The sequence below is a fragment of the Myotis davidii genome, unplaced genomic scaffold (assembly GCF_000327345.1).
Source record: "Myotis davidii unplaced genomic scaffold, ASM32734v1 scaffold425, whole genome shotgun sequence".
In the NCBI taxonomy this organism is placed as follows: domain Eukaryota; kingdom Metazoa; phylum Chordata; class Mammalia; order Chiroptera; family Vespertilionidae; genus Myotis; species Myotis davidii.
In genome coordinates this window covers 4,596,388-4,615,199 of record NW_006296413.1, presented here as the reverse complement: position 1 = coordinate 4,615,199, position 18,812 = coordinate 4,596,388, and the positions used below count along the sequence as shown (strand labels likewise).

The 18,812-nt window shown below is 49.5% G+C and overlaps 2 protein-coding genes across 3 annotated transcripts in view; both read left to right on the top strand.

The window, feature by feature from the left end:
* Nucleotides 1-13,937, top strand: part of STIP1 (stress induced phosphoprotein 1) — a 23,254-nt gene extending 9,317 nt beyond the window's left edge. For both annotated transcript variants that reach the window (XM_006771636.2, XM_006771635.2), the window contains exons 2-14: nucleotides 3,119-3,328; nucleotides 5,349-5,490; nucleotides 5,637-5,778; nucleotides 6,851-7,019; nucleotides 8,015-8,141; nucleotides 8,232-8,334; nucleotides 8,623-8,743; nucleotides 9,223-9,319; nucleotides 9,465-9,589; nucleotides 12,329-12,365; nucleotides 12,557-12,660; nucleotides 12,853-13,025; nucleotides 13,443-13,937. In XM_006771636.2, coding sequence (XP_006771699.1) covers nucleotides 3,119-3,328; nucleotides 5,349-5,490; nucleotides 5,637-5,778; nucleotides 6,851-7,019; nucleotides 8,015-8,141; nucleotides 8,232-8,334; nucleotides 8,623-8,743; nucleotides 9,223-9,319; nucleotides 9,465-9,589; nucleotides 12,329-12,365; nucleotides 12,557-12,660; nucleotides 12,853-13,025; nucleotides 13,443-13,515 — 1,623 coding nt within the window. In that variant the 3' untranslated portion in view covers nucleotides 13,516-13,937. The remainder of the gene's footprint in view (nucleotides 1-3,118; nucleotides 3,329-5,348; nucleotides 5,491-5,636; nucleotides 5,779-6,850; nucleotides 7,020-8,014; nucleotides 8,142-8,231; nucleotides 8,335-8,622; nucleotides 8,744-9,222; nucleotides 9,320-9,464; nucleotides 9,590-12,328; nucleotides 12,366-12,556; nucleotides 12,661-12,852; nucleotides 13,026-13,442) is intronic.
* A 1,857-nt stretch (nucleotides 13,938-15,794) lies between these two features.
* FERMT3 (fermitin family member 3) overlaps nucleotides 15,795-18,812 on the top strand; it is a 12,633-nt gene continuing 9,615 nt past the window's right edge. Inside the window, 2 exon segments of the mRNA XM_015568983.1 lie at nucleotides 15,795-16,163; nucleotides 16,774-16,946. Coding sequence (XP_015424469.1) covers nucleotides 16,787-16,946 — 160 coding nt within the window. The 5' untranslated portion in view covers nucleotides 15,795-16,163; nucleotides 16,774-16,786.

Below are 18,812 nucleotides of genomic sequence, written 5' to 3'. Positions count from 1 at the left end.
TGGGCTAAGCGTGGGGTGGGAGGGTAGAGCCCGGGCTCCGGGAGGGATGGAGGCGGGCGAGGGGTCGGGTCCACATCGGGGAACTCGGCTTCTGGGGGATGGACGAGAGGATGCCGACCACGGGGCCCCCCAGGACTTGGCCACAGTTAACTTGGGGACATGCAGGCAGCGGGAACGGACACGCTGGAAGGAGCTGAGGGGCTCAGTGGCCATTTGGGGGAAATAAGCCGCTTTTCTGTGTCTGAAACCCGGGTGGGAGAGTGAGGAGTGAAGGTATGACGAGCAGCAGGCCGACTTCTCCGCCCGATGCAGCGAAGGGGAGGGAGCCGCAAAAGTCCTTGGAGCGAATGCGTCCCCGCCAGGCTTTCACACACATGTGCGGCCCTCCCCCTCCTCGCCTTTTTTTTTTTCCCCCTTGTGTGTGTGATTCTAGAGTAACCGAGGACAGACAGCTCTGAAAGGTCGGTTTCTAATTACACGGGGAGGAGGGCGTCGCTGTGAAAATTTAGGTTCTGTGGATGAGCAGCACCAAGTCAGTCCTTGGCCTCTCTGCTCAGCGTTGGGGGGCGGGGGGCGGGTTGGAGCTGGGGGCGCCCAGTGTCTTCGTTACATCCCCGGTGGCTTGAAGGTTGTGAAAGGCCCACAGAGGTGACGTTCCCTCGGAAGCTGTCACTGAGCCGCAGTGATGGATCCGGAGGGGGACATGGCTCGTATTTTTGGTGCGATCGTCGGAGCTGAACCTTTTCCTGCAGGATAGCCGTGGTCCCTTCGGTCACATCTCGGGTCTCTTTGCTCAATTAAAGCGGAATATTAAAGCGGAATGGAGACGTTTAACTTTGTTCACCCTGGTGGTGATTAAATTCTGTCTGGGAATAAGTAGGCTGTGGTATAGACAAGCGGTTTCTGGAATGAGAAACACATCATTCTGTTAAATTTTAAAAAGTTTTCGTTACCCTGCGTTTACCAAAGTAAAATGAATTTTGCGGTGGGGGGGGGAATAAAATCACTGCCATTTACAGAAGAAGTCTGTGTACAGATAGATGTAAATGAATGTCTGACTAAATGTGGGATTACAAATTTACCCTGGCAATTGTGCAAATGACCTGGCCTTTTTTTTTTTTTTTTTTAGTATTTTTTTTAATGTGTTTATTGATTTCAGAGAGGAAAGAAGAGGGAGAGAGAGAGAGAAACATCCATGATGAGAGAGAATCATGGATTGGCTGCCTCCTGCAAGTCCCCCACCGGGGATCGAACCCACAACCCGGGCATGTGCCCTTGGCCAGAATTGAACCTGGGCCCTTTCAGTTCGCAGGGCGACGCTCTATCCACTGAGCCAAACCGGCTAGGGCAGGATGTTCTTTTTTTATTGGCATGTGCCCTGACCAGGGATCAAACCCACAACCTTGGCATATTGGGATGATGCTCTAACCAACTGAGCTACCCAGCCAGGGCTTGACCTGGCATTTTAGTTTCAGGTGTTGTTAGAAACTGTTGTCTGGCTTGACTCAGTGGGTGAGCGAGGACCCAAGAACCAGGAGGCCGCTTCCATTCCCGGTCAGGGCACATCCCCGGTTGCAGGCTCTATACCCGGTGTGGGTGTGCAGGAGGCAGCCAATCAATTCTCTCTCATCATTGATGTTTCTCTCTCTCTCCCTTCTCTCTGAAATCAATAAAAATGTTTGTTTGTTTTTAAATAAAATTTATTGTCCTAAACCCATTCCTGAAAATAAATGTGACTTCTCCACCTTTTGTTTTCATTTTCAACTTTGAGATTCACATATCAATTTTAGGGAAATTTGAGTGTCCAAATTTGTATTAAGTAAATATAGTACCTTTCAAATAAAATCTAGTGATACTCTTTTTACATTTAACCCAGTACATACATACAGCCATTTAATGCATTTAACAAAACAGCACTTAATGTTATGTGGGCTACATGCTGGTATTTTCTGTTCCACTTGATCTTTTCAGGTGCTGATCATGACCTATACATTTTATTTGCTGACTGACAGTACAGCACTCCATTTGGAAAATGATGGTGTGTAGAACAGGCAGTAACTCCATCAAGCTGCTCCTAGCTACTTGTTACTAGTTGAGTTGAGGTTTAACTTTTGGCCTCCATCCTGGGTTCTAAGATTTTTATCCCTTGTTTGCTTAAATTTGGTGGCCTCCTGCCTGTTTTCACTTTGAGGTTCTCTCTAAATTCCTTCTGATGGAGGTTCCCAACTGGTGTGCCTCAGAGTTCCAAAATCATTTCCCTTCGCAGAATTCTTCGTTGCATCAGTATGCTGGGTCATGGGTGGATGGCAGGTAAAAAGAAAGAATGACGTCGTAACGAAGGACAGCTTTAGCTTAGTGGGTGTGTTTGTCTTTAAGGGGCGGCCCTCCCTTTCTTGTAGGAGAAGCCCCTTTCCTTCGGCCCCTGCTCTGAAAGCCAAGGCCCACTCACTTTTTCAAACCTTTAATGTACTTCTTTGCTTCCATTCTGAATGTGCGAGAGGACGGGGATTCAACCACCAGCCATGTTTTTATCCTCTTAATATATTAATATTTAAGCATGGCAAAACCTGGTTGGGGGGTGGAGCTGGCTTTACCTATTAAAGAACAAAGCATCGATCTACCATGTTGTGATCGGTTACCACATGTAAATGGAAATGTGTAGATTTTTCTCTGATCATGGGGAGCATCTCAGTGCTCCTGGAGAAGCCTCCTAAAGCCTTAGTGCCCTCTCGCTCCACTTCCTTCCTAATGGCCTCTTCCTGTGCGGAGTGACCGGGTCTGTGCTCAGTTTATGGTTGGGACTCTTTGGAAATCTATGCAACTGAATTTATTTTTGCGTGACAGGAACTCATGAGTATGCCCTAGAGTGGCTTCATCAGCTCGAAGTAGAGACTCAGAAGAGTGGCCAGAGTTCTTAATCCACATGGGAGCTAGTGGAGAGCAATGTGTCGGGCTTCTGCCTGGTTATTTTTTCCTTGCTGGGAAGTATAAATGAATTGATCTATGATTTCTCTCTTCTGATCCGTAAAGTAACCCTTTGTTTGTAACTGCAGCAAAGAATGAGCAGCACCTAAGTGTTGGGACTAAATAAACGTATTGTGGCTCCCTTTCTCCTCAGGTAAATGAGCTCAAAGAGAAGGGCAATAAGGCCCTGAGTGCCGGCAACATCAACGATGCGTTACAGTGCTATTCCGAAGCAATCAAGCTAGATCCCCACAACCACGTTCTCTACAGCAACCGCTCGGCAGCCTACGCCAAGAAAGGCGACTACCAGAAGGCCTACGAAGATGGTTGCAAAACTGTTGACTTAAAGCCTGACTGGGGCAAGGTAAGCTGTGGTTGGGTGGGGGTTCTTTGGGCTTCCCAGAAATGCCCTTTGGTGTGCAGTTCTTAAGTATCGTGCCCTCCTGACCTGGCTCAGTGCCTAGCCCAATAGACTAGTATAGTAGTTTGTTACCCATTTAAAGTATATTCCTCAGAGTAATAGCATATTTCATCACATCTGAGGTACTATGAATTGTTAAGACATGTCTTTTTTTTTTTTAACTACTGGGAAAGAAAATGCTGCCTAAGAAACTGGCAACACTGGACTATAAGATGAATTGGGCCCTAACAGGTTTGGTTCAGTGGATAGAGCATCAGCCTCAGACTGAAGAAGGGTTTCAGGTTCGATTCCGGTCAAGGGCATGTACTTTGATTGCAGGCTCGATCCCCAACAGGGGGCGTGCAGGAAGCAACTGATCGATGTTTCTCTCTCATCGATGTTTCTAACTCTCTATCCCTCTCCCTTCCTCTCTGTAAAAATTAATAAGATATATATATTTTTTAAAAAGATGAATTGGGGTGGGTAGGGTGTGCCTCTTTGATAGTTGGCTGGATTCTTGAAGTGTCCATCATGGCGTTATATCCTGCTCCTCTTCCTGGTTTTGGTTTTTGTTTGTTTTTTGCCTTCACATGAATGCCCATTTTGTTCCATGAAATGTAAAATAGATTCATAGATTCTTTTGAGTTCGCCTTCTGGATTTACCTCTTTTTTTTTTCTTTCTTTTTTTTTTTTAATATATTTTATTGATTTTTTACAGAGAGGAAGGGAGAGACACAGAGAGCCAGAAACATCGATGAGAGAGAAACATCGATCAGCTGCCTCCTGCACATCCCCCACTGGGGGTGTGCCCGCAACCCAGGCACATGCCCCCGACCGGAACCGAACCTGGGACCCTTCAGTCCGCAGGCCGACGCTCTATCCACTGAGCCAAACCGGTTTCGGCCTGGATTTACCTCTTAAGTATCCTTTACAGTCTTGCATCTCTCTTTTGTTTGTTTGCTTTTTTGTGGTGCACTTTTTTTTTAATATATATTGATTTCAGAGAGGAAGGGAGAAGGAGAGAGAGATAGAAACATCAATGATGAGAGAGAATCATTGATCAGTGCCTCCTACAAGCCCAACACTGGGGATCTAGCTCACAACCTGGGCATGTGTCCCGACAGAATTGAACTGTGACCTCCTGGTTAATAGGTCGATGCTCAACCACTGAACCATGTCGACTGGGCTGGTCATGCATCTTCCTTTTTTTTAATCCTCTTAGAGGATATCTTTCCATTGATTTTTACAGAGAGTAAGCGAGAGGGTGGAAGAGAGAGGAAAGACAGAGAGAAATACTGATGTGGGAGAAACGTATCGATTGGTTGCCTCCTGAACGGACCCTGACCAGGGCCCAGGCTGGGGAGAAGCCTGCAACTGAGGCATGTGCCCTTGTTCCACAAGCGGATGCTCTATCCATTGAGCCAAACAGACTAAGGCTGGTCTTGCATCTCTTAACCGGGATACATTCCGGGAACTAAGTCATTAACTGATTTCATTGTTGTGCAAGCATCATAGTGCACCTACACAAACTTAGACGGTCGAACCTGCACAGCTAGGCTGTACGGTCTAGCACTCCTAGGCTGCAAACCTCCTGTACTGAATACTATAGGCAACGGTAACAGAATGGAAAAGATAAAAAATGGTGCACCTGTACAGGGCATTTCCCACAAATGGAGCCTGCAGGACTGGAAGTTGCTCTGGGTGAGTCAGTGCAGGAGGGTGAATGGATGTGAAGACCTAGGACCTACTGTACACTACTGTAGACTTTATAAACTCTGTACACTTAGGCTACACTCAGTTTACTTAAGAAATAGCAAAGCATTGCCCTACCGCTTTAGAATGACTACAATGTCACTAGGTGATAGGAATTTTTTAGCCTTACTATAATCTTAGGAGACCACTGTCATAGATGCAGTTCGTCATTACCCATAGTGTTTTTGTGTGGCCCGTTACTGAATTTTGTGTCTGTCTGTGCTGATCTAAGGGCTATTCTCGAAAAGCGGCAGCTCTTGAGTTCTTGAACCGATTTGAAGAAGCCAAGCAAACCTATGAGGAGGGCTTAAAGCATGAAGCAAACAATCCCCAGCTCAGAGAGGGTTTACAGAACATGGAGGCCCGGTTGGCAGGTGAGCGCCATGCGCACTGTCCTTTTCCCTTTTCCAGTCATTATCCTTAAAGTGGGATTGATTTTGAGGCTTTTTTCCCCCTGAAGTGTCAGTAAGTTATAGGGGCATAGTAACTTGAGTGAACCGATGCACTTTGTTTGGAACAGAGAGGAAATTCATGAACCCTTTCAACATGCCCAATCTGTACCAGAAGTTGGAGAGCGATCCCAGGACAAAGGCGCTGCTCAGTGATCCTACCTACCGGGCACTGATAGAGCAACTGCGAAACAAGCCGTCCGATCTGGGCACGTAAGTTCAGGCAGCGGTTTATCTCTGGGAGTGGACGTGAACATGCTGTTTTCTTCCTAGGATCCTATGGGAGGGGTTCCCTTGATCCAACTGCAGGATTTCTGCCTTTGCTTTTTCTCCCAAAGAGCAGTAGGAGTTGTTGGTTTTTCATTTGTTTGTATTTCTAGAAAAGGTTGCAGAGCATAAAGCAGCGTAATCTGGAATGTTCATTCTGACCCTCACATGCCTCTTCACTGCTTTCCTACAATTCTGACTTGACACCATCCATATCCTTTCCATAGACATAAGCCCTGCTGTTCGGTATATCAAAATGGAAACTCGAGGTTAGAAAGAATGTCAGGCCCTGGCCGGTGTGGCGGTTGGCTGGGTGTTGTTCCATGCACCGAAAGGCTGCTAATTCGATTCCCGGTCCGGGGGATGCAGGAGGCAGTCAATAGATGTCTCGCTCTCGCATGGATGTTTCTTTCTCTCTTCCTCTCCCTTCCTCTCTAAAAATATAAATAATACTTATTTTTATTTTTAAAGAAAAATACCTACCTATGAGCGTCAACCTATGAACCAGGAGGTCACGGTTCGATTCCTGGTCAGGGTACATGACTGGGTTACAGGCTCAATCCCCAATGTGGGGCATGCAGGAGGCAGCCAATCAGTGGTTCTCTTTCATCATTGATGTTTCCATCTTTCTCTTCCTCTCCCTTCCTCTCTGAAATCAATAAAGATACATTTTAAAAAGAAAGAAAAAGAATGTAAGGTGTAAAGAGGTATCTGTAAATCTTACACTAGTACCTGTCTCTGAACTCCTCTGACTTCTGAAATCAGGTGAAGTATACACATAACTCAGTTCTATATCTGCTGACTCAAGAAATAAATCTACCTCCGTTACCCCATTTTAGGTGGATTTTTGAAGGGTTGAATATTTCCCAGTTGTAACTCATAAGTACAGAATCTAGCACTCTTTTGATGGGTGAGAAGCTTTTGTATACAGTAGTCTGAGCTTTCGCAGTAAGTGGTCATTTAAAGGTCAGTTGTGGGGAAGAATGCTTGTTACTTTTCCTTTTTTGTTTTCTACTAGGAAACTGCAAGATCCCCGGATCATGACTACTCTCAGTGTCCTCCTTGGATTTGATCTGGGCAGTATGGATGATGAGGAAGAAGTTGCTACACCTCCGCCACCACCTCCTCCCAAAAAGGAGACCAAACCAGAACCAATGGAAGAGGATCTTCCAGAGAACAAGAAGCAGGTCTCGTTTTTTCTCTCGTTACTATCATACAGTTGTAAACAACCCAGTCAACATAGGTATGTCAGGTGGGAACATCTATAGACCTTGGGTGGCTGTATATTTTTGAGTGCTTAGTGTGTGCTAAGCTTATTATTAAAGTGGTACAAGTGATTTCATAGGAATCGTGTATCTCAAAGACTTACGGCAGTGGGAGCTAGCTACCCTTTCATAGTCCCACAGCCACCGTAGTTCTACTGGTTTGAATATTGACCAGGGCAGACCAGTAAAGTTGTGAGAGATCCTTGTCCTTGCCACGATCCAGAAGAATGTTGTCTATATCAATCCTTGGGCTTCTGCTTCTTTATTCTGGTTGGGCAGAGTGTGTAATTAAAGGTTGTCCACTTAGCTGCATGCCTTCCAGAGTAGGAGGCAAGTGCCTAAATGATTTTATTTCCCTTCTTGTAAATGAGAACAGCAGGTTGTTGCCAGATTTAGCATCTTTCACTGGGTAAGCATTGGTTGGTTGGGGCGTCTCAAAGCTGGAAAAAAGGCCCTACAGTGGAGTGGGGGTGGTAAGTGAGCTGTACTGAAGACTCGTGCCACCAGTACAGCCCTTTCTAGTCCTCTCACCACCCCATCTGCTGCTGTTCGCTGACAACTGAGACCTGAGACAGCCACACAGCAGAAACTGGACTTGGTGCAGCCTCTCACAGTCAAACCTGGTACAAACTATGCTGTCCTCTTTGAAGGCGATTCAAGTTGAAGGGCTTTCCTCTTCCCTGAAGAGGCCCTCTGTTTTCTGACAAAGATCCAGGAGCGTAGGTGGCAAAGGGACTTTCAGAGGAAGCAGAGATGAAACTCAGCTTCTCATTTGAACAGCTGGTACTTCACTGTTTAAAACCGGTAGCTGGTTGTAGCAGGTGCCATTCAGTCCCCGTGGCAGGTCACAGGCTCTTGCCCTTTTTGCCGTCTTGGTCAGGTTTGCTTGGCTCTTACTTCTTGCGTACCTCCTCTAGGCACTGAAAGAAAAGGAGCTGGGAAACGACGCCTACAAGAAGAAAGACTTTGACACGGCCTTGAAGCACTACGACCGAGCCAAGGACCTGGACCCCACCAACATGACCTACCTGACCAATCAAGCAGGTGAGGCCCAGGAGGAGGGGCGAGTGCGTGGTTAGGCGGCCCTCGGGGAGAGGCAGGGCTGACTCTTCCTCTTCACCACCCTGCCGGCAGCCGTGTACTTCGAGAAGGGCGACTACAGCAGGTGCCGGGAGCTCTGTGAGAAGGCCATTGAGGTGGGGCGAGAAAACCGGGAAGACTACCGACAGATCGCCAGGTACGCTCGATCTTCTGGAGGACTTGTGTGGTTCAGAGGTTTGACTGTCCGAGAGTTCATTTAAATGCATGGGCGAAGGGTTGCTGGCCACGGAATGTGCGGTCTGTCGTCCAGTATCTGTCCGTAGCAGGCTGGAAAGGAGGCCGCAGGAGTGAAGACAAAAGGTGTCGGAGGGCACAGTGCCTGAGCGGTGGTGTGGGCCTTGTTTCTGGCTGTAGATGTGTTTTCTCTGCAGGGGCTGGCTTTGTGTCTGCTCTCCCCTTAGCAAGTTCTTTTTCCTCTTGTCAGAGCTTACGCACGAATTGGCAATTCCTACTTCAAAGAAGAAAAATACAAGGATGCCATCCATTTCTACAACAAGTCTCTGGCAGAGCACCGAACACCAGATGTGCTCAAGAAATGCCAACAGGTGGGTGCGGAAGAAGGGCTGTTTTGTTATCTCTTAATCTATTACTTTATTTATTGTCATTTAATAATGAACCTTAATTTTTTTAAGTAGTGTCTATAGTCGTATTATATGATACTGCCCTATCACTTAATGATGTATAACTTAAGATTTTTCTTACATACCCCAAGTGTTGTATATTATGCCAGTTGTCATAAATTATGTAGGAGGGAGACTGTATTCACAAAAATACTAGTCGAAAATTACTTGTGCTATTAACACATGCACCATTTTCCTATGGGGCATATGTTTGTACCAAGTGTATGTCAATACCATTCTGTTTCACAATGAACCTTAAAAATGAGGATATAAAATTCTTAAAACAAAAATTAAATCTTGCCAGCAGTACTCTTTGAAAATTAAAATTCTAATCTGGCTTTTTAAGCCCAATATTTATGTTTCTAAGAATTTAAATGACTATTCCAAGAATTACGTTTTCTTAGGCAGAGAAAATCTTAAAGGAGCAAGAGCGGCTGGCCTACATAAACCCTGACCTGGCTTTGGAGGAGAAGAACAAAGGCAATGAATGTTTCCAGAAAGGTATCTGCAGCCTGGATGGTGGCACTTTTGGATGAGAGTGGTGTAAATGTGCTTTCTGGGCCTCGGCTGACTGCAGGGTAAATATGCCCTGGTGGGGGCAGGAGGCTTTATACATTTTTTTTAAGTTTCTCTTTTCCTTATTCAGGGGACTATCCCCAAGCCATGAAGCATTACACAGAAGCTATCAAACGGAACCCACGAGATGCCAAATTGTACAGCAATCGAGCTGCCTGCTACACCAAACTCCTGGAGTTTCAGCTGGCACTCAAGGTGAGAGCGTCTGTGGAGTGGCCATTTTTGTGACCTGTGCGTAGGAATGTGTGTGTTCTCTTTTCACACTTTCATCAACTTCAGCTGCTGTTCTTGTTTTGATTATAGATTCAAGATGGTGGTGTATGTGTGAGGTTTGTGAATACAGGGGTGGGCAAAAGCAAGTTTATAGTTGTGAGTGCGAAACATGGTTTATTCTTGTATTATTTATTAATTACTGTGTTATTTTCGAACAACTGTCAACCTGCTTTTGCCCATCCCCATACAGGACCTATCTTTTTCCGGTCATGCCCGTGATGTTGTTAGTGATTGGGAGTATTTGGGAAAGTGGATTGATCATTTCCCACCTAACCTGGCCTCTGATCTTTTTTTATCTCCCCATAACCCATCCCCACATATGTTTTTGTTTCGTTTTGCCTTTTTTTAACATTTTGAGTGTACAATTTAGTGGCATCAAGTAGATTCACACTGTTGTACAACCATCACCGACCTTCTTCATCCTCCCAAACTGAAATTCTGCATCCTCCCCATTGCCCTTCCCCCAGCTTCTGGCAACCACTGTTCTACTTTCTGTCTCTATGAATGTGATCATTCAAGGTACTTCATGTAACTGGAACCAAATAATATTTGTTATTTTGTATCTGGGTTATTTCACTTAGCATAATGTCGCCAAGGTTCATGTTATAGAATGTATCAGCATTTCTTTCCTCTTTAAGGCTGAACACTGTTTCATTGTAAGTATATGCCACCTTTTGTTTATCCATTTATCTGTTGATACATGTTTCCGTTTTTGGCTATTGTGAGTAATGCTCTTATGAATATGAGTGTACACTATCTGTTCAAGCTCCTAGTTTCAGTTCTTTCGTATTTAACAGTTGAAGTGCTGGATTATAGATGGTTCTGTGTGTTTTGATTTTTTAGAACTGCCATATTTTCCACAGCAGCTTTACCATTCTTCACTTTTTGATGTTTAGCTAGCAGGTCTGCTGTTCTCAGTCACGTTGAGAATAGTTATTTGAATACGTACGACTCTGTGGAGACATTATTCCCCATTGCTCTCTTGAGCAGAAGCTGCTCTGTGCCTCCTGGCTATTTTTTAACTTCTCTAGGAGACAATCTAGGAACGTTTTGTGGGAAGGTAAAAAAATGTGGTCTATCTGGAAACACCTGAGTCCATGATGGTTTGGTTTTGCTGCCATTATCTTCTGGGTCTGTGGCCTAGAGACATCAGTCACCTGTGAGGTGGAGCAGTAGTACTTTCCCACTCATGCAAACGGAAGGAAAGAATGAATGGATTTACTTCTGGTCTTAAAGTTTCTTGGTGGAAGAGGAGGAATTAAACCTAGCTGTGAAAACTACACTGTGTAGCACATTCTTATTTTACATAATTTTGTATTTTGTACATTTCAAACAAAAATACACAGAATACTTGTGTATTCTTCACCTATGTTCAACAACTAGAGGCCCGGTGCACAAAATCGTGCGGGGGGGTGGGGGGGCTGTCCCTCAGCCCAGCCTGCACCCTCTCCAATCTGGTTCCCTTCAGGGGATGTCCAACTGCCTATTTAGGCCTGATTCCTTCGGGATGGGGCCTAAACCAGCAGCTGGGCATCCCTCTCGAAATCCGGGACCACTGGCTCCTAACCACTTGCCTGTCTGTTACCTGGTAGCCTGCCTGATCACCTCCTAACTGCCCCCCTGCTGGCCTGGTCGCCCCTAACTGTCTGGCACCTGATGATGACAAAACTAAGGCTGCAGTGTCATCTGCTCTGTGTCTATATTCAGATTTCTCTATTTGTCTGAAAATATGTTTTAAAGTTTTAGTTTCTAAAGCCCATGCTTTTCATGTGGTTGTCATGTTGTTTAGTTTCTCAAACTGGAAGCTTCCCCACCTTTTGGCTTTTTGTTTCTTTTTGTGTGTGTGTGTTTGTTTGTTTTTGTGTTTGTTTTGTTTTGCTTTGTTAATCCTCACCAGAGGATATTTTTTCCATTGATTTTATTTTTTTATTTTTATTGATTTCAGAGAAGGGAGGGGCTAGAGAGATAGAAACATCAATGATGAGAGAGAATCATTGATTGGCTGCCTCCTGCACATCGCACACTGGGGATCAAGCCTGCAACCTGGGCATGTGCCCTGACTGGGAATCAAACTGTGACCTCCTGGTTCATAGGTCAACGCTCAACTAATGAGCCACACTGGCCGGACCCATTGATTTTTAGAGAGAGTGGAGGGGAGGGGGTGGGGAGAGGCAGAGATAAACAGCGATGTGAGAGAGACACATTGATTGGCTGCCTCCCACACATATCCCGACCAGGACCAGGGAGTGAACCTGCCACCCAGATACATGTCCTTGACTAGGACTCGAACTCGTGACCCTTCGGTGCACGTCTGACATTCTAACCACTCAAACGGCCAGGGCTGTGTGTGTGTGTGTGTGTGCGTGCGTGCACGCTTAGTCATCAGCCTTTTGAAAAGTCCAGGCCACTTGGATGGGATGCTCCCTAACGTGGACTTGTTGTTCCTTGTGGTGTTGCTTAACTCACTCCTCTGCCTTCCTTCTGCTGTGGCTGCTGTTAAATCCACCCAGATGCCAGGATTGACAGGAGCACTAGAAGCAAAAGTAGAATCCTTTGTAAGGGCTCTGAGTGATGGACCAGTTTGTCATTCCAAAGGAGCAGTCTGACTTAAAGTAGCTCATGAAAGGAGTGAGCCTAATTCCTTTTGCCTCTTCTTCCTAGGACTGTGAGGAATGTATCCAGCTAGAGCCATCCTTCAGTAAGTGCCTTTATGCTGCCTCTTCCCATCCCTTTATCCTGGTCAAAAGATTGAAAGGCGAGAACATGCCTGGGTGTCCTCGCAGCTAGCATCAGGGCGTGAGGGGCATTGGCGCTCTTGAAGGGCTGAGAGAAGCAGCCCTGGGAGCTGCATTTTGGGTAAGGCCTCACCTTTCCCATTTCTGTCTGCAGTCAAGGGTTATACACGGAAGGCAGCTGCCCTAGAAGCAATGAAGGATTACACAAAAGCGATGGATGTCTACCAGAAGGCACTAGAGCTGGACTCCAACTGTAAGGTGGGCTGCTTCTGGCTTCCAGGAAGCTCTCCCCTGCCCCCGCTTCTCCTTCGGGTCTTTCCGTGGTCATTCACTGATCCTTGCCTCTCGCCTGATTGTGTGTGTGTGTGTCTCAGCCCTTCTCAGTTACCTACTGAAGCAGTGAGGTAGGTTGTGCTAACACCCTCCCCCTTTGGCTTTGCTGGAATGCAGGAGGCAGCAGATGGTTACCAACGCTGTATGATGGCCCAGTACAACCGACACGACAGCCCCGAAGATGTGAAGCGACGGGCCATGGCCGACCCTGAGGTGCAGCAGATCATGAGTGACCCAGCCATGCGGCTCATCCTGGAACAGATGCAGAAGGACCCTCAGGCACTTAGCGAGTGAGTGGAGTTGGGGAGATGGCCTTGAAGGATAAACCAGTGGCCGTGCGTGAGGTTGGGGACACATGGGATCAGCCTGGTTGGAGTATTTATTGTGTGATTCTTACTTGAAATTTTAAAGGTTGGCAGTTTAAAGGTGGACTGGAAGGGCTTCCTCTTCTTGTTAGTCATGGTAGCTTAAATAGTTCATTGGAAAGACCAATTCTGCTGGGAGAATGGTCTCCATTTAAAGCTGTCCCCATAAAGTGGGACTGGCCACGTTCTGACTGCATAGCAAGCAGTGAAGGCCTCTGCAGTTCTCCTGCCAGAACCTCCGGTCGATACCTTCTAAGGGGTGTGCACTGGGGCTTGCTCCAAGAACAAGTAAGACTTCTCTTATGTTAAGTCTCATTTCAAGCTTTGTCTCTTCTTCATTAGACACTTAAAGAATCCTGTGATCGCACAGAAGATCCAGAAGCTGATGGATGTGGGTCTGATCGCCATTCGGTGATGACTTGCTCATCATCCCTCTTCCCTCTGTCCTCGTGTGGAAAGAGGAGCTAGGACCGCAGCAAGCAGCACGGAGCAGAAGGGAGAGAAGGGGGAAAGCAAACATCTTATCTCTATATATTTATACAGACCTGTGCGGAAGATACAGAGACTTGTACCCACGTTACTCTATAGCCGCTGCCTCTGGGACCTCCCAGCACATGCATGGTCTCTTCCGCTGCCCTTGAGTTCCATGTCTGTTCCCTGTCCCCAGTCGCTGTCTCAGCTGCCCTCCCATAGTTGGTTATTTTTTATTTGGGGCAGTGGGCATGAATGGGGAAGGGAGGGTATTTTTCCCAACCTCAGGTCCCAGCTGTCTTCACATTGTTAACCCCGAGTCCCCTTCTCCAATAAAACAAGCCAGTCAGGCGTGGTTATGCCTTGTGATGTCCTGGAGTAATTTTTCTGCCAAAAGACTTCCCAGTGGGCCCTGGCCAGGCAGCTCAGTTGGTGAGAGCATCGTCCTGATGGACCGGGGTGGCGAGTTTGATCCTTGGTCAGGGCACATACAAGAATCAACCAATGAGCCCTGGCCGGTTTGGCTCTGGATAGTGTCAACCTGCGGACTGAAGGGTCCCAACTTCAATTCTAGTCAAAATCACATGCCCAGGTTGTGGGATCAATCCCCAGTAGGGGGCGTGCAGGAGGCAGCCGATCAGTGATTCTCATCATTGATGTTTCTCCCTCTTTCTCTGAAATCAAAAATGTGTTTAAAAAAAATAGAACCAATGAATGAATAAATAAGTGGAACAACAAATCAACATCTTTAAAAATCAATCATTAAATAAAAACAAAAGTCTTTAAGTGGCTGTCCTCCGGCGTCAACCTGGATGGGGAGACGTGTGTGAATTGATGACAGGACCAGGGCCTTTTTCTAACGTGGGTCAGTGTGAGCTTGCCTTGGTCCCACTGCTTTGCCGAGCTGGTCACTAGGTGGTGCTGTCACTCAGTGAACAGCTGAAAGGGAGCTTGGAGTCACCCTACTCGGTGGCCAGGTCCAGACAACACTCTTCCACCCGCGAACCAAAACTACCTCCATTGCGAGACTTGCTTGGACTTGTTTGGGGAGAACAGGTGTGTCAGAAGCTACATGTTAGTTTTAGGTTTTGTTTTTTATGTTTGTATTGACTTTAGAGAGCGGAAGGGAGAGATAGAAACATCAATGGTGAGTCCAGCTGGCGTGGCTCAGTGGTTGAGCATCAACCTGTAAACCAGGAGGTCCCAGTTCAATTCCCGATCAGGTCACATGCCCAGGTGGGGCTTGATTCCCAGTAGGGGGTGTGCAGGAGGCAGCCAATCAAAGATTCTCTCATCATGGATGTTTCTAGCTCTCCCTCTCTCTCTCTGAAATCAATAAAAATATATGTTTAAAAAATAGCTCACTGCTCTCAACTGGGCTTAAAGTAGTAGGTTTTAGTTCACTTGTCCATGGTCACAACAGACTATTTTTAAACATCTCTTGGACTGAGACTGCTTCTGGGGCAGGAGTAAAACTTCCTCTTTTGCTCCAAGAGCAGCTTTCTGGGCTAGGAACAGCTGAGGCCAGCAGCTGGCTGTACTTCCTACTGCCTTGACTTTGCATAAAATGGCTTTCCCCTGGGAGTCCCGCCAGAACGCCTGTCCTCAGGGAGTCTGCATCTTCGGTGCTACTATCTCCGCAGGTTCAGTTCCCTCCAGCCCTAAGCTGGAGAGGCCAAGTTCTAGCAGCACAGCTCGGCTCTCCCAAAGCTCCCATCCCAGTGCAAGGCTGGGTGGGAAGAGGTTGGGCTTCAGGGACCCTGAGGTCACCTTTGGGGAGGAGCTTGAGGGGAGTGAGCCTCCGGGAACTGGGGTGGGAGGGGAGCACCTGGGGCAGGGAGGATGTGAATGATGGGCCAGTCTGTTCAGCTGTTTCCCAGAGCAGCTCTGACCCTTCCTGGGGACAGGAAAGACAAGGACGTTGTTTTCCCCCAGGCCTTCTTCCAGTGCCCTTGTGGTGATAAGGGACATTGAGTCTTGGGCTGACTTGACCCGCCAAGCCCTAAACCTGGATCCAATCCTTTCACTTCCATGCCTCTCCATGGCACCCGCCCCCTGACGGCTGCCCTCTGAAGGAAGCGCCACAGAGAAGGGGGTGGAGAAGGAGGCACCCACTTGCCAGCAGGTGTTCGGGCTGAGGCAGGACTAGGTCACAGGCCAACCCCCCACCTGCAGCCCCAGCCCCTTGCAGGCAGGACAAGCTGGGCCCTTCCAGCAGGGGCCTGGCCATGAGCACAAATGGATGGCTTCTCTAGAACAGAGCAACCCTCCCCGTGAGGGGACCCTTTTGCGGCGTTGGGTCCACCAGCCTCGCTCCTCGCTCGCTTCCTGTGCTCACTCGGAGCCAAGGCGGGGCCACCCTGTAGCCCTCAGCAGTGGCTGGCAGTTTGCTTCCTGAACCCAGAGCCGCCAGCCCGCCCTGGGGAGGGGCTGAGCCCGCCCTGCGAAGAGGCCAGGGCTGCCCTCTGAAGGAAGCGCCAAAGAGAAAGCGAGGAGAAGGAGGCACCCAGTCGCCGGCAGGTGTGCGGGCTGAGGCCAGGGCTGGCTCACACTCCAACGCTCCGCCTGCAGCCCCAGCCCCTTGCAGACAAGGCAGGATGGCCCCCTCTCCTCCCTCCCCCACCACCCCCCCACCCGCCGTCCTCCTCCCCGCCCTCCTGCCCAGCCCCGGCCCATGGCCTTCTCCAGGCCGCAGCCCTCACTTTCCGGGAGGTGGGCTGGGCTGGGATGTTCGGATCTCACCTTCGGGCCAGGACTGGAATTATTCTCTGACCTGGGTTTCCAACCATCTCCAGGGTGGCAGCTTGCCCGTGTGGGCTTGGGGTGAGTGTGAACTGGGAAAGCAGATGGAGGTTGTGCCAGCTCTGCCATCTTGAGTGAGCCCCTTCTTACTCTTTACTGGGCCTCCATCTTCCCATCTGTAAGATGGGAGTGGGTTGGACAACATGGTCTCCGAGGGTCCTTGCAGCTTAACCATGGTGATGGCGAGAAGGTCTGAGGTTTGCCTGGAACAACTCAGCGCTCCGTGTCTCGCCGTTGCCATGGTGTACGGGCCTGCGGGTTACCCACACACACACACATACACACACACACACACACACACACACCTGTCCAGGGCACCGTGGGGCCTCTTCAACTTGAACCCAGGCAGCCTACCAGGCCCAGCGCCTTGCCCACTTTGCTTCCTCCCCACCCGCTGTAGAGCCACCGCAGCCATGGCGGGCATGAAGACGGCCACCGGGGACTACATCGACTCGTCCTGGGAGCTGCGGGTGTTTGTGGGAGAGGAGGATCCCGAGGCTGAGTCGGTCACCCTCCGGGTCACGGGGGAGTCGCACATCGGCGGGGTGCTCCTGAAGATCGTGGAGGAGATCAGTGAGTGCCCGCCCTGCGCTGACCTCAGCACCGCGGGTGGCTCCCCTGCGTCCCCGCTGCACGGCCCTCGACAGATAACGGTGTCACAGTGACTCAGGCACCAGCTTAATCATTTGGTTCCAAAAAAGACATTTCCCCCACTTCCCCTCTCCCACTGTCTTCCCTCCCTCGCTCCCTCCCACTCCAGCTGGTTCTGCTAAGTCCCCGAGGAGCAGGCCGGGCCACATCCTCCATTCCTCCACTTCCAGGGGCCTCGCCTGGGCTGAGGGAGGGTCACCCTGGGGGCTCCGCTCCCACACCTCCTCCCCAGGCGGAAGCCCTCACAGGCTGGTGACTGGCGCAGCCTGGGTGGGAAGGCCCTGCCCCCACAGGAAGTTACAGCAGAGCAGTCTGTGGTCTCAGCCATTGAAAGGAGCAGGGCAGTGACATCCATCACCTCTCCCTGCTGGGGTGCGCACTGCCCTTCCTGGAGGGCGGTAGGCACACCCCGATAGCCAGGGCTGGACAGCAGGCCTGTGATCGCCCAGCTGGGGGCCATGTGGCCTGCGGGCGGGGTGCGTGGGCCTCAGACCCAGCCAACGACCACGTGCCTCGTGGGAGGGAGGTCAGCGGGACAGGCCAGGGCCCCAGGACAGCTCGGCCAAAAGGCTGAGGTGTGAGGGCGCTTCCAGAAGGCAGGTCCCAAGGAGGCTGTGGAAGCAAAAGTTGGGAACAGGGGGTCCCTCAGGAGCCGGCAGCAGGCAGGGTGGGGGGAGCCAGGGCTGAGCAGTGAAGACTTGATTGGCCTCCGGGCACAGCACATGGCAAAGCCAGAGGCCTACACAGGGAGACAGACAGACAGACAGAAGCCACTCCTCCACCCACTGCAGGGCTCCCTGAGGCTGTCCTTCAGCTCCGAGTCCTTGAAATGGGGACATTGTGCCCACCGTCCTGTCCCCGCTCATCCCCTAGGGCAGTGGTCGGCAAACCGCAGCTCGCGAGCCACGTGCAGCTCTTTGGCCCCTTGAGTGTGGCTCTTCCACAAAATACCACGTGCAGGCGTGCGCGTACAGTGCGATTGAAACTTCGTGGCCCATGCGCAGAAGTCGGTTTTCGGCCTGGGCGCGTCTATGTTGAAGAAGTGGCGTTAGAAGTAGGGGTTGTTGGTCGAGGGCAGTGGTCGGCAAACCGCAGCTCGCGAGCCACGTGCAGCTCTTTGGCCCCTTGAGTGTGGCTCTTCCACAAAATACCACGTGCAGGCGTGCGCGTACAGTGCGATTGAAACTTCGTGGCCCATGCGCAGAAGTCGGTTTTCGGCCTGGGCGTGTCTATTTTGAAGAAGTGGCGTTAGAAGTGGGGGTTGTTGGTCCGTCAGTGGGTCGGTCGACGAGAGACGCAGCGCAGGGGAGGTACATTGTTTTGAGGTACACTCTTCTATCTGAAACAAGTATACGAGACGGGTGTGGATGGGAGAGTTGGAAGGGGTCGACCTCAGTGAATGTACCTCAATCAGATTGAGGACGTTTTTAGCAAAGGCCGGCTTAGGCCCTAATGAAGTTAATAACAATGTACCTACCTATATAGTTTAAAAAATTTGGCTCTCAGAAGAAATTTCAGTCGTTGTTCTGTTGATATTTGGCTCTGTTGACTAATGAGTTTGCCGACCACTGGCCCTAGGGCCTCAGACACTCCTCGCGCTCCACTGAGCGTGGTGGCTGCTGAGTGCGGGGCAGCACGGGAGCCAGTGTGGGGCCTGGGCCAGGAGAGGTTGCCCCCCGCCTGGCAGGGGGCTCACAGGGGAAGCCGCCTCCTGAGTCCGGAGAGGGGCCCCAGCAGGGAGGAGGGAGGCCAGTCGAGGTCAGGCAGGGGCGCTCTGACCTGGGCACC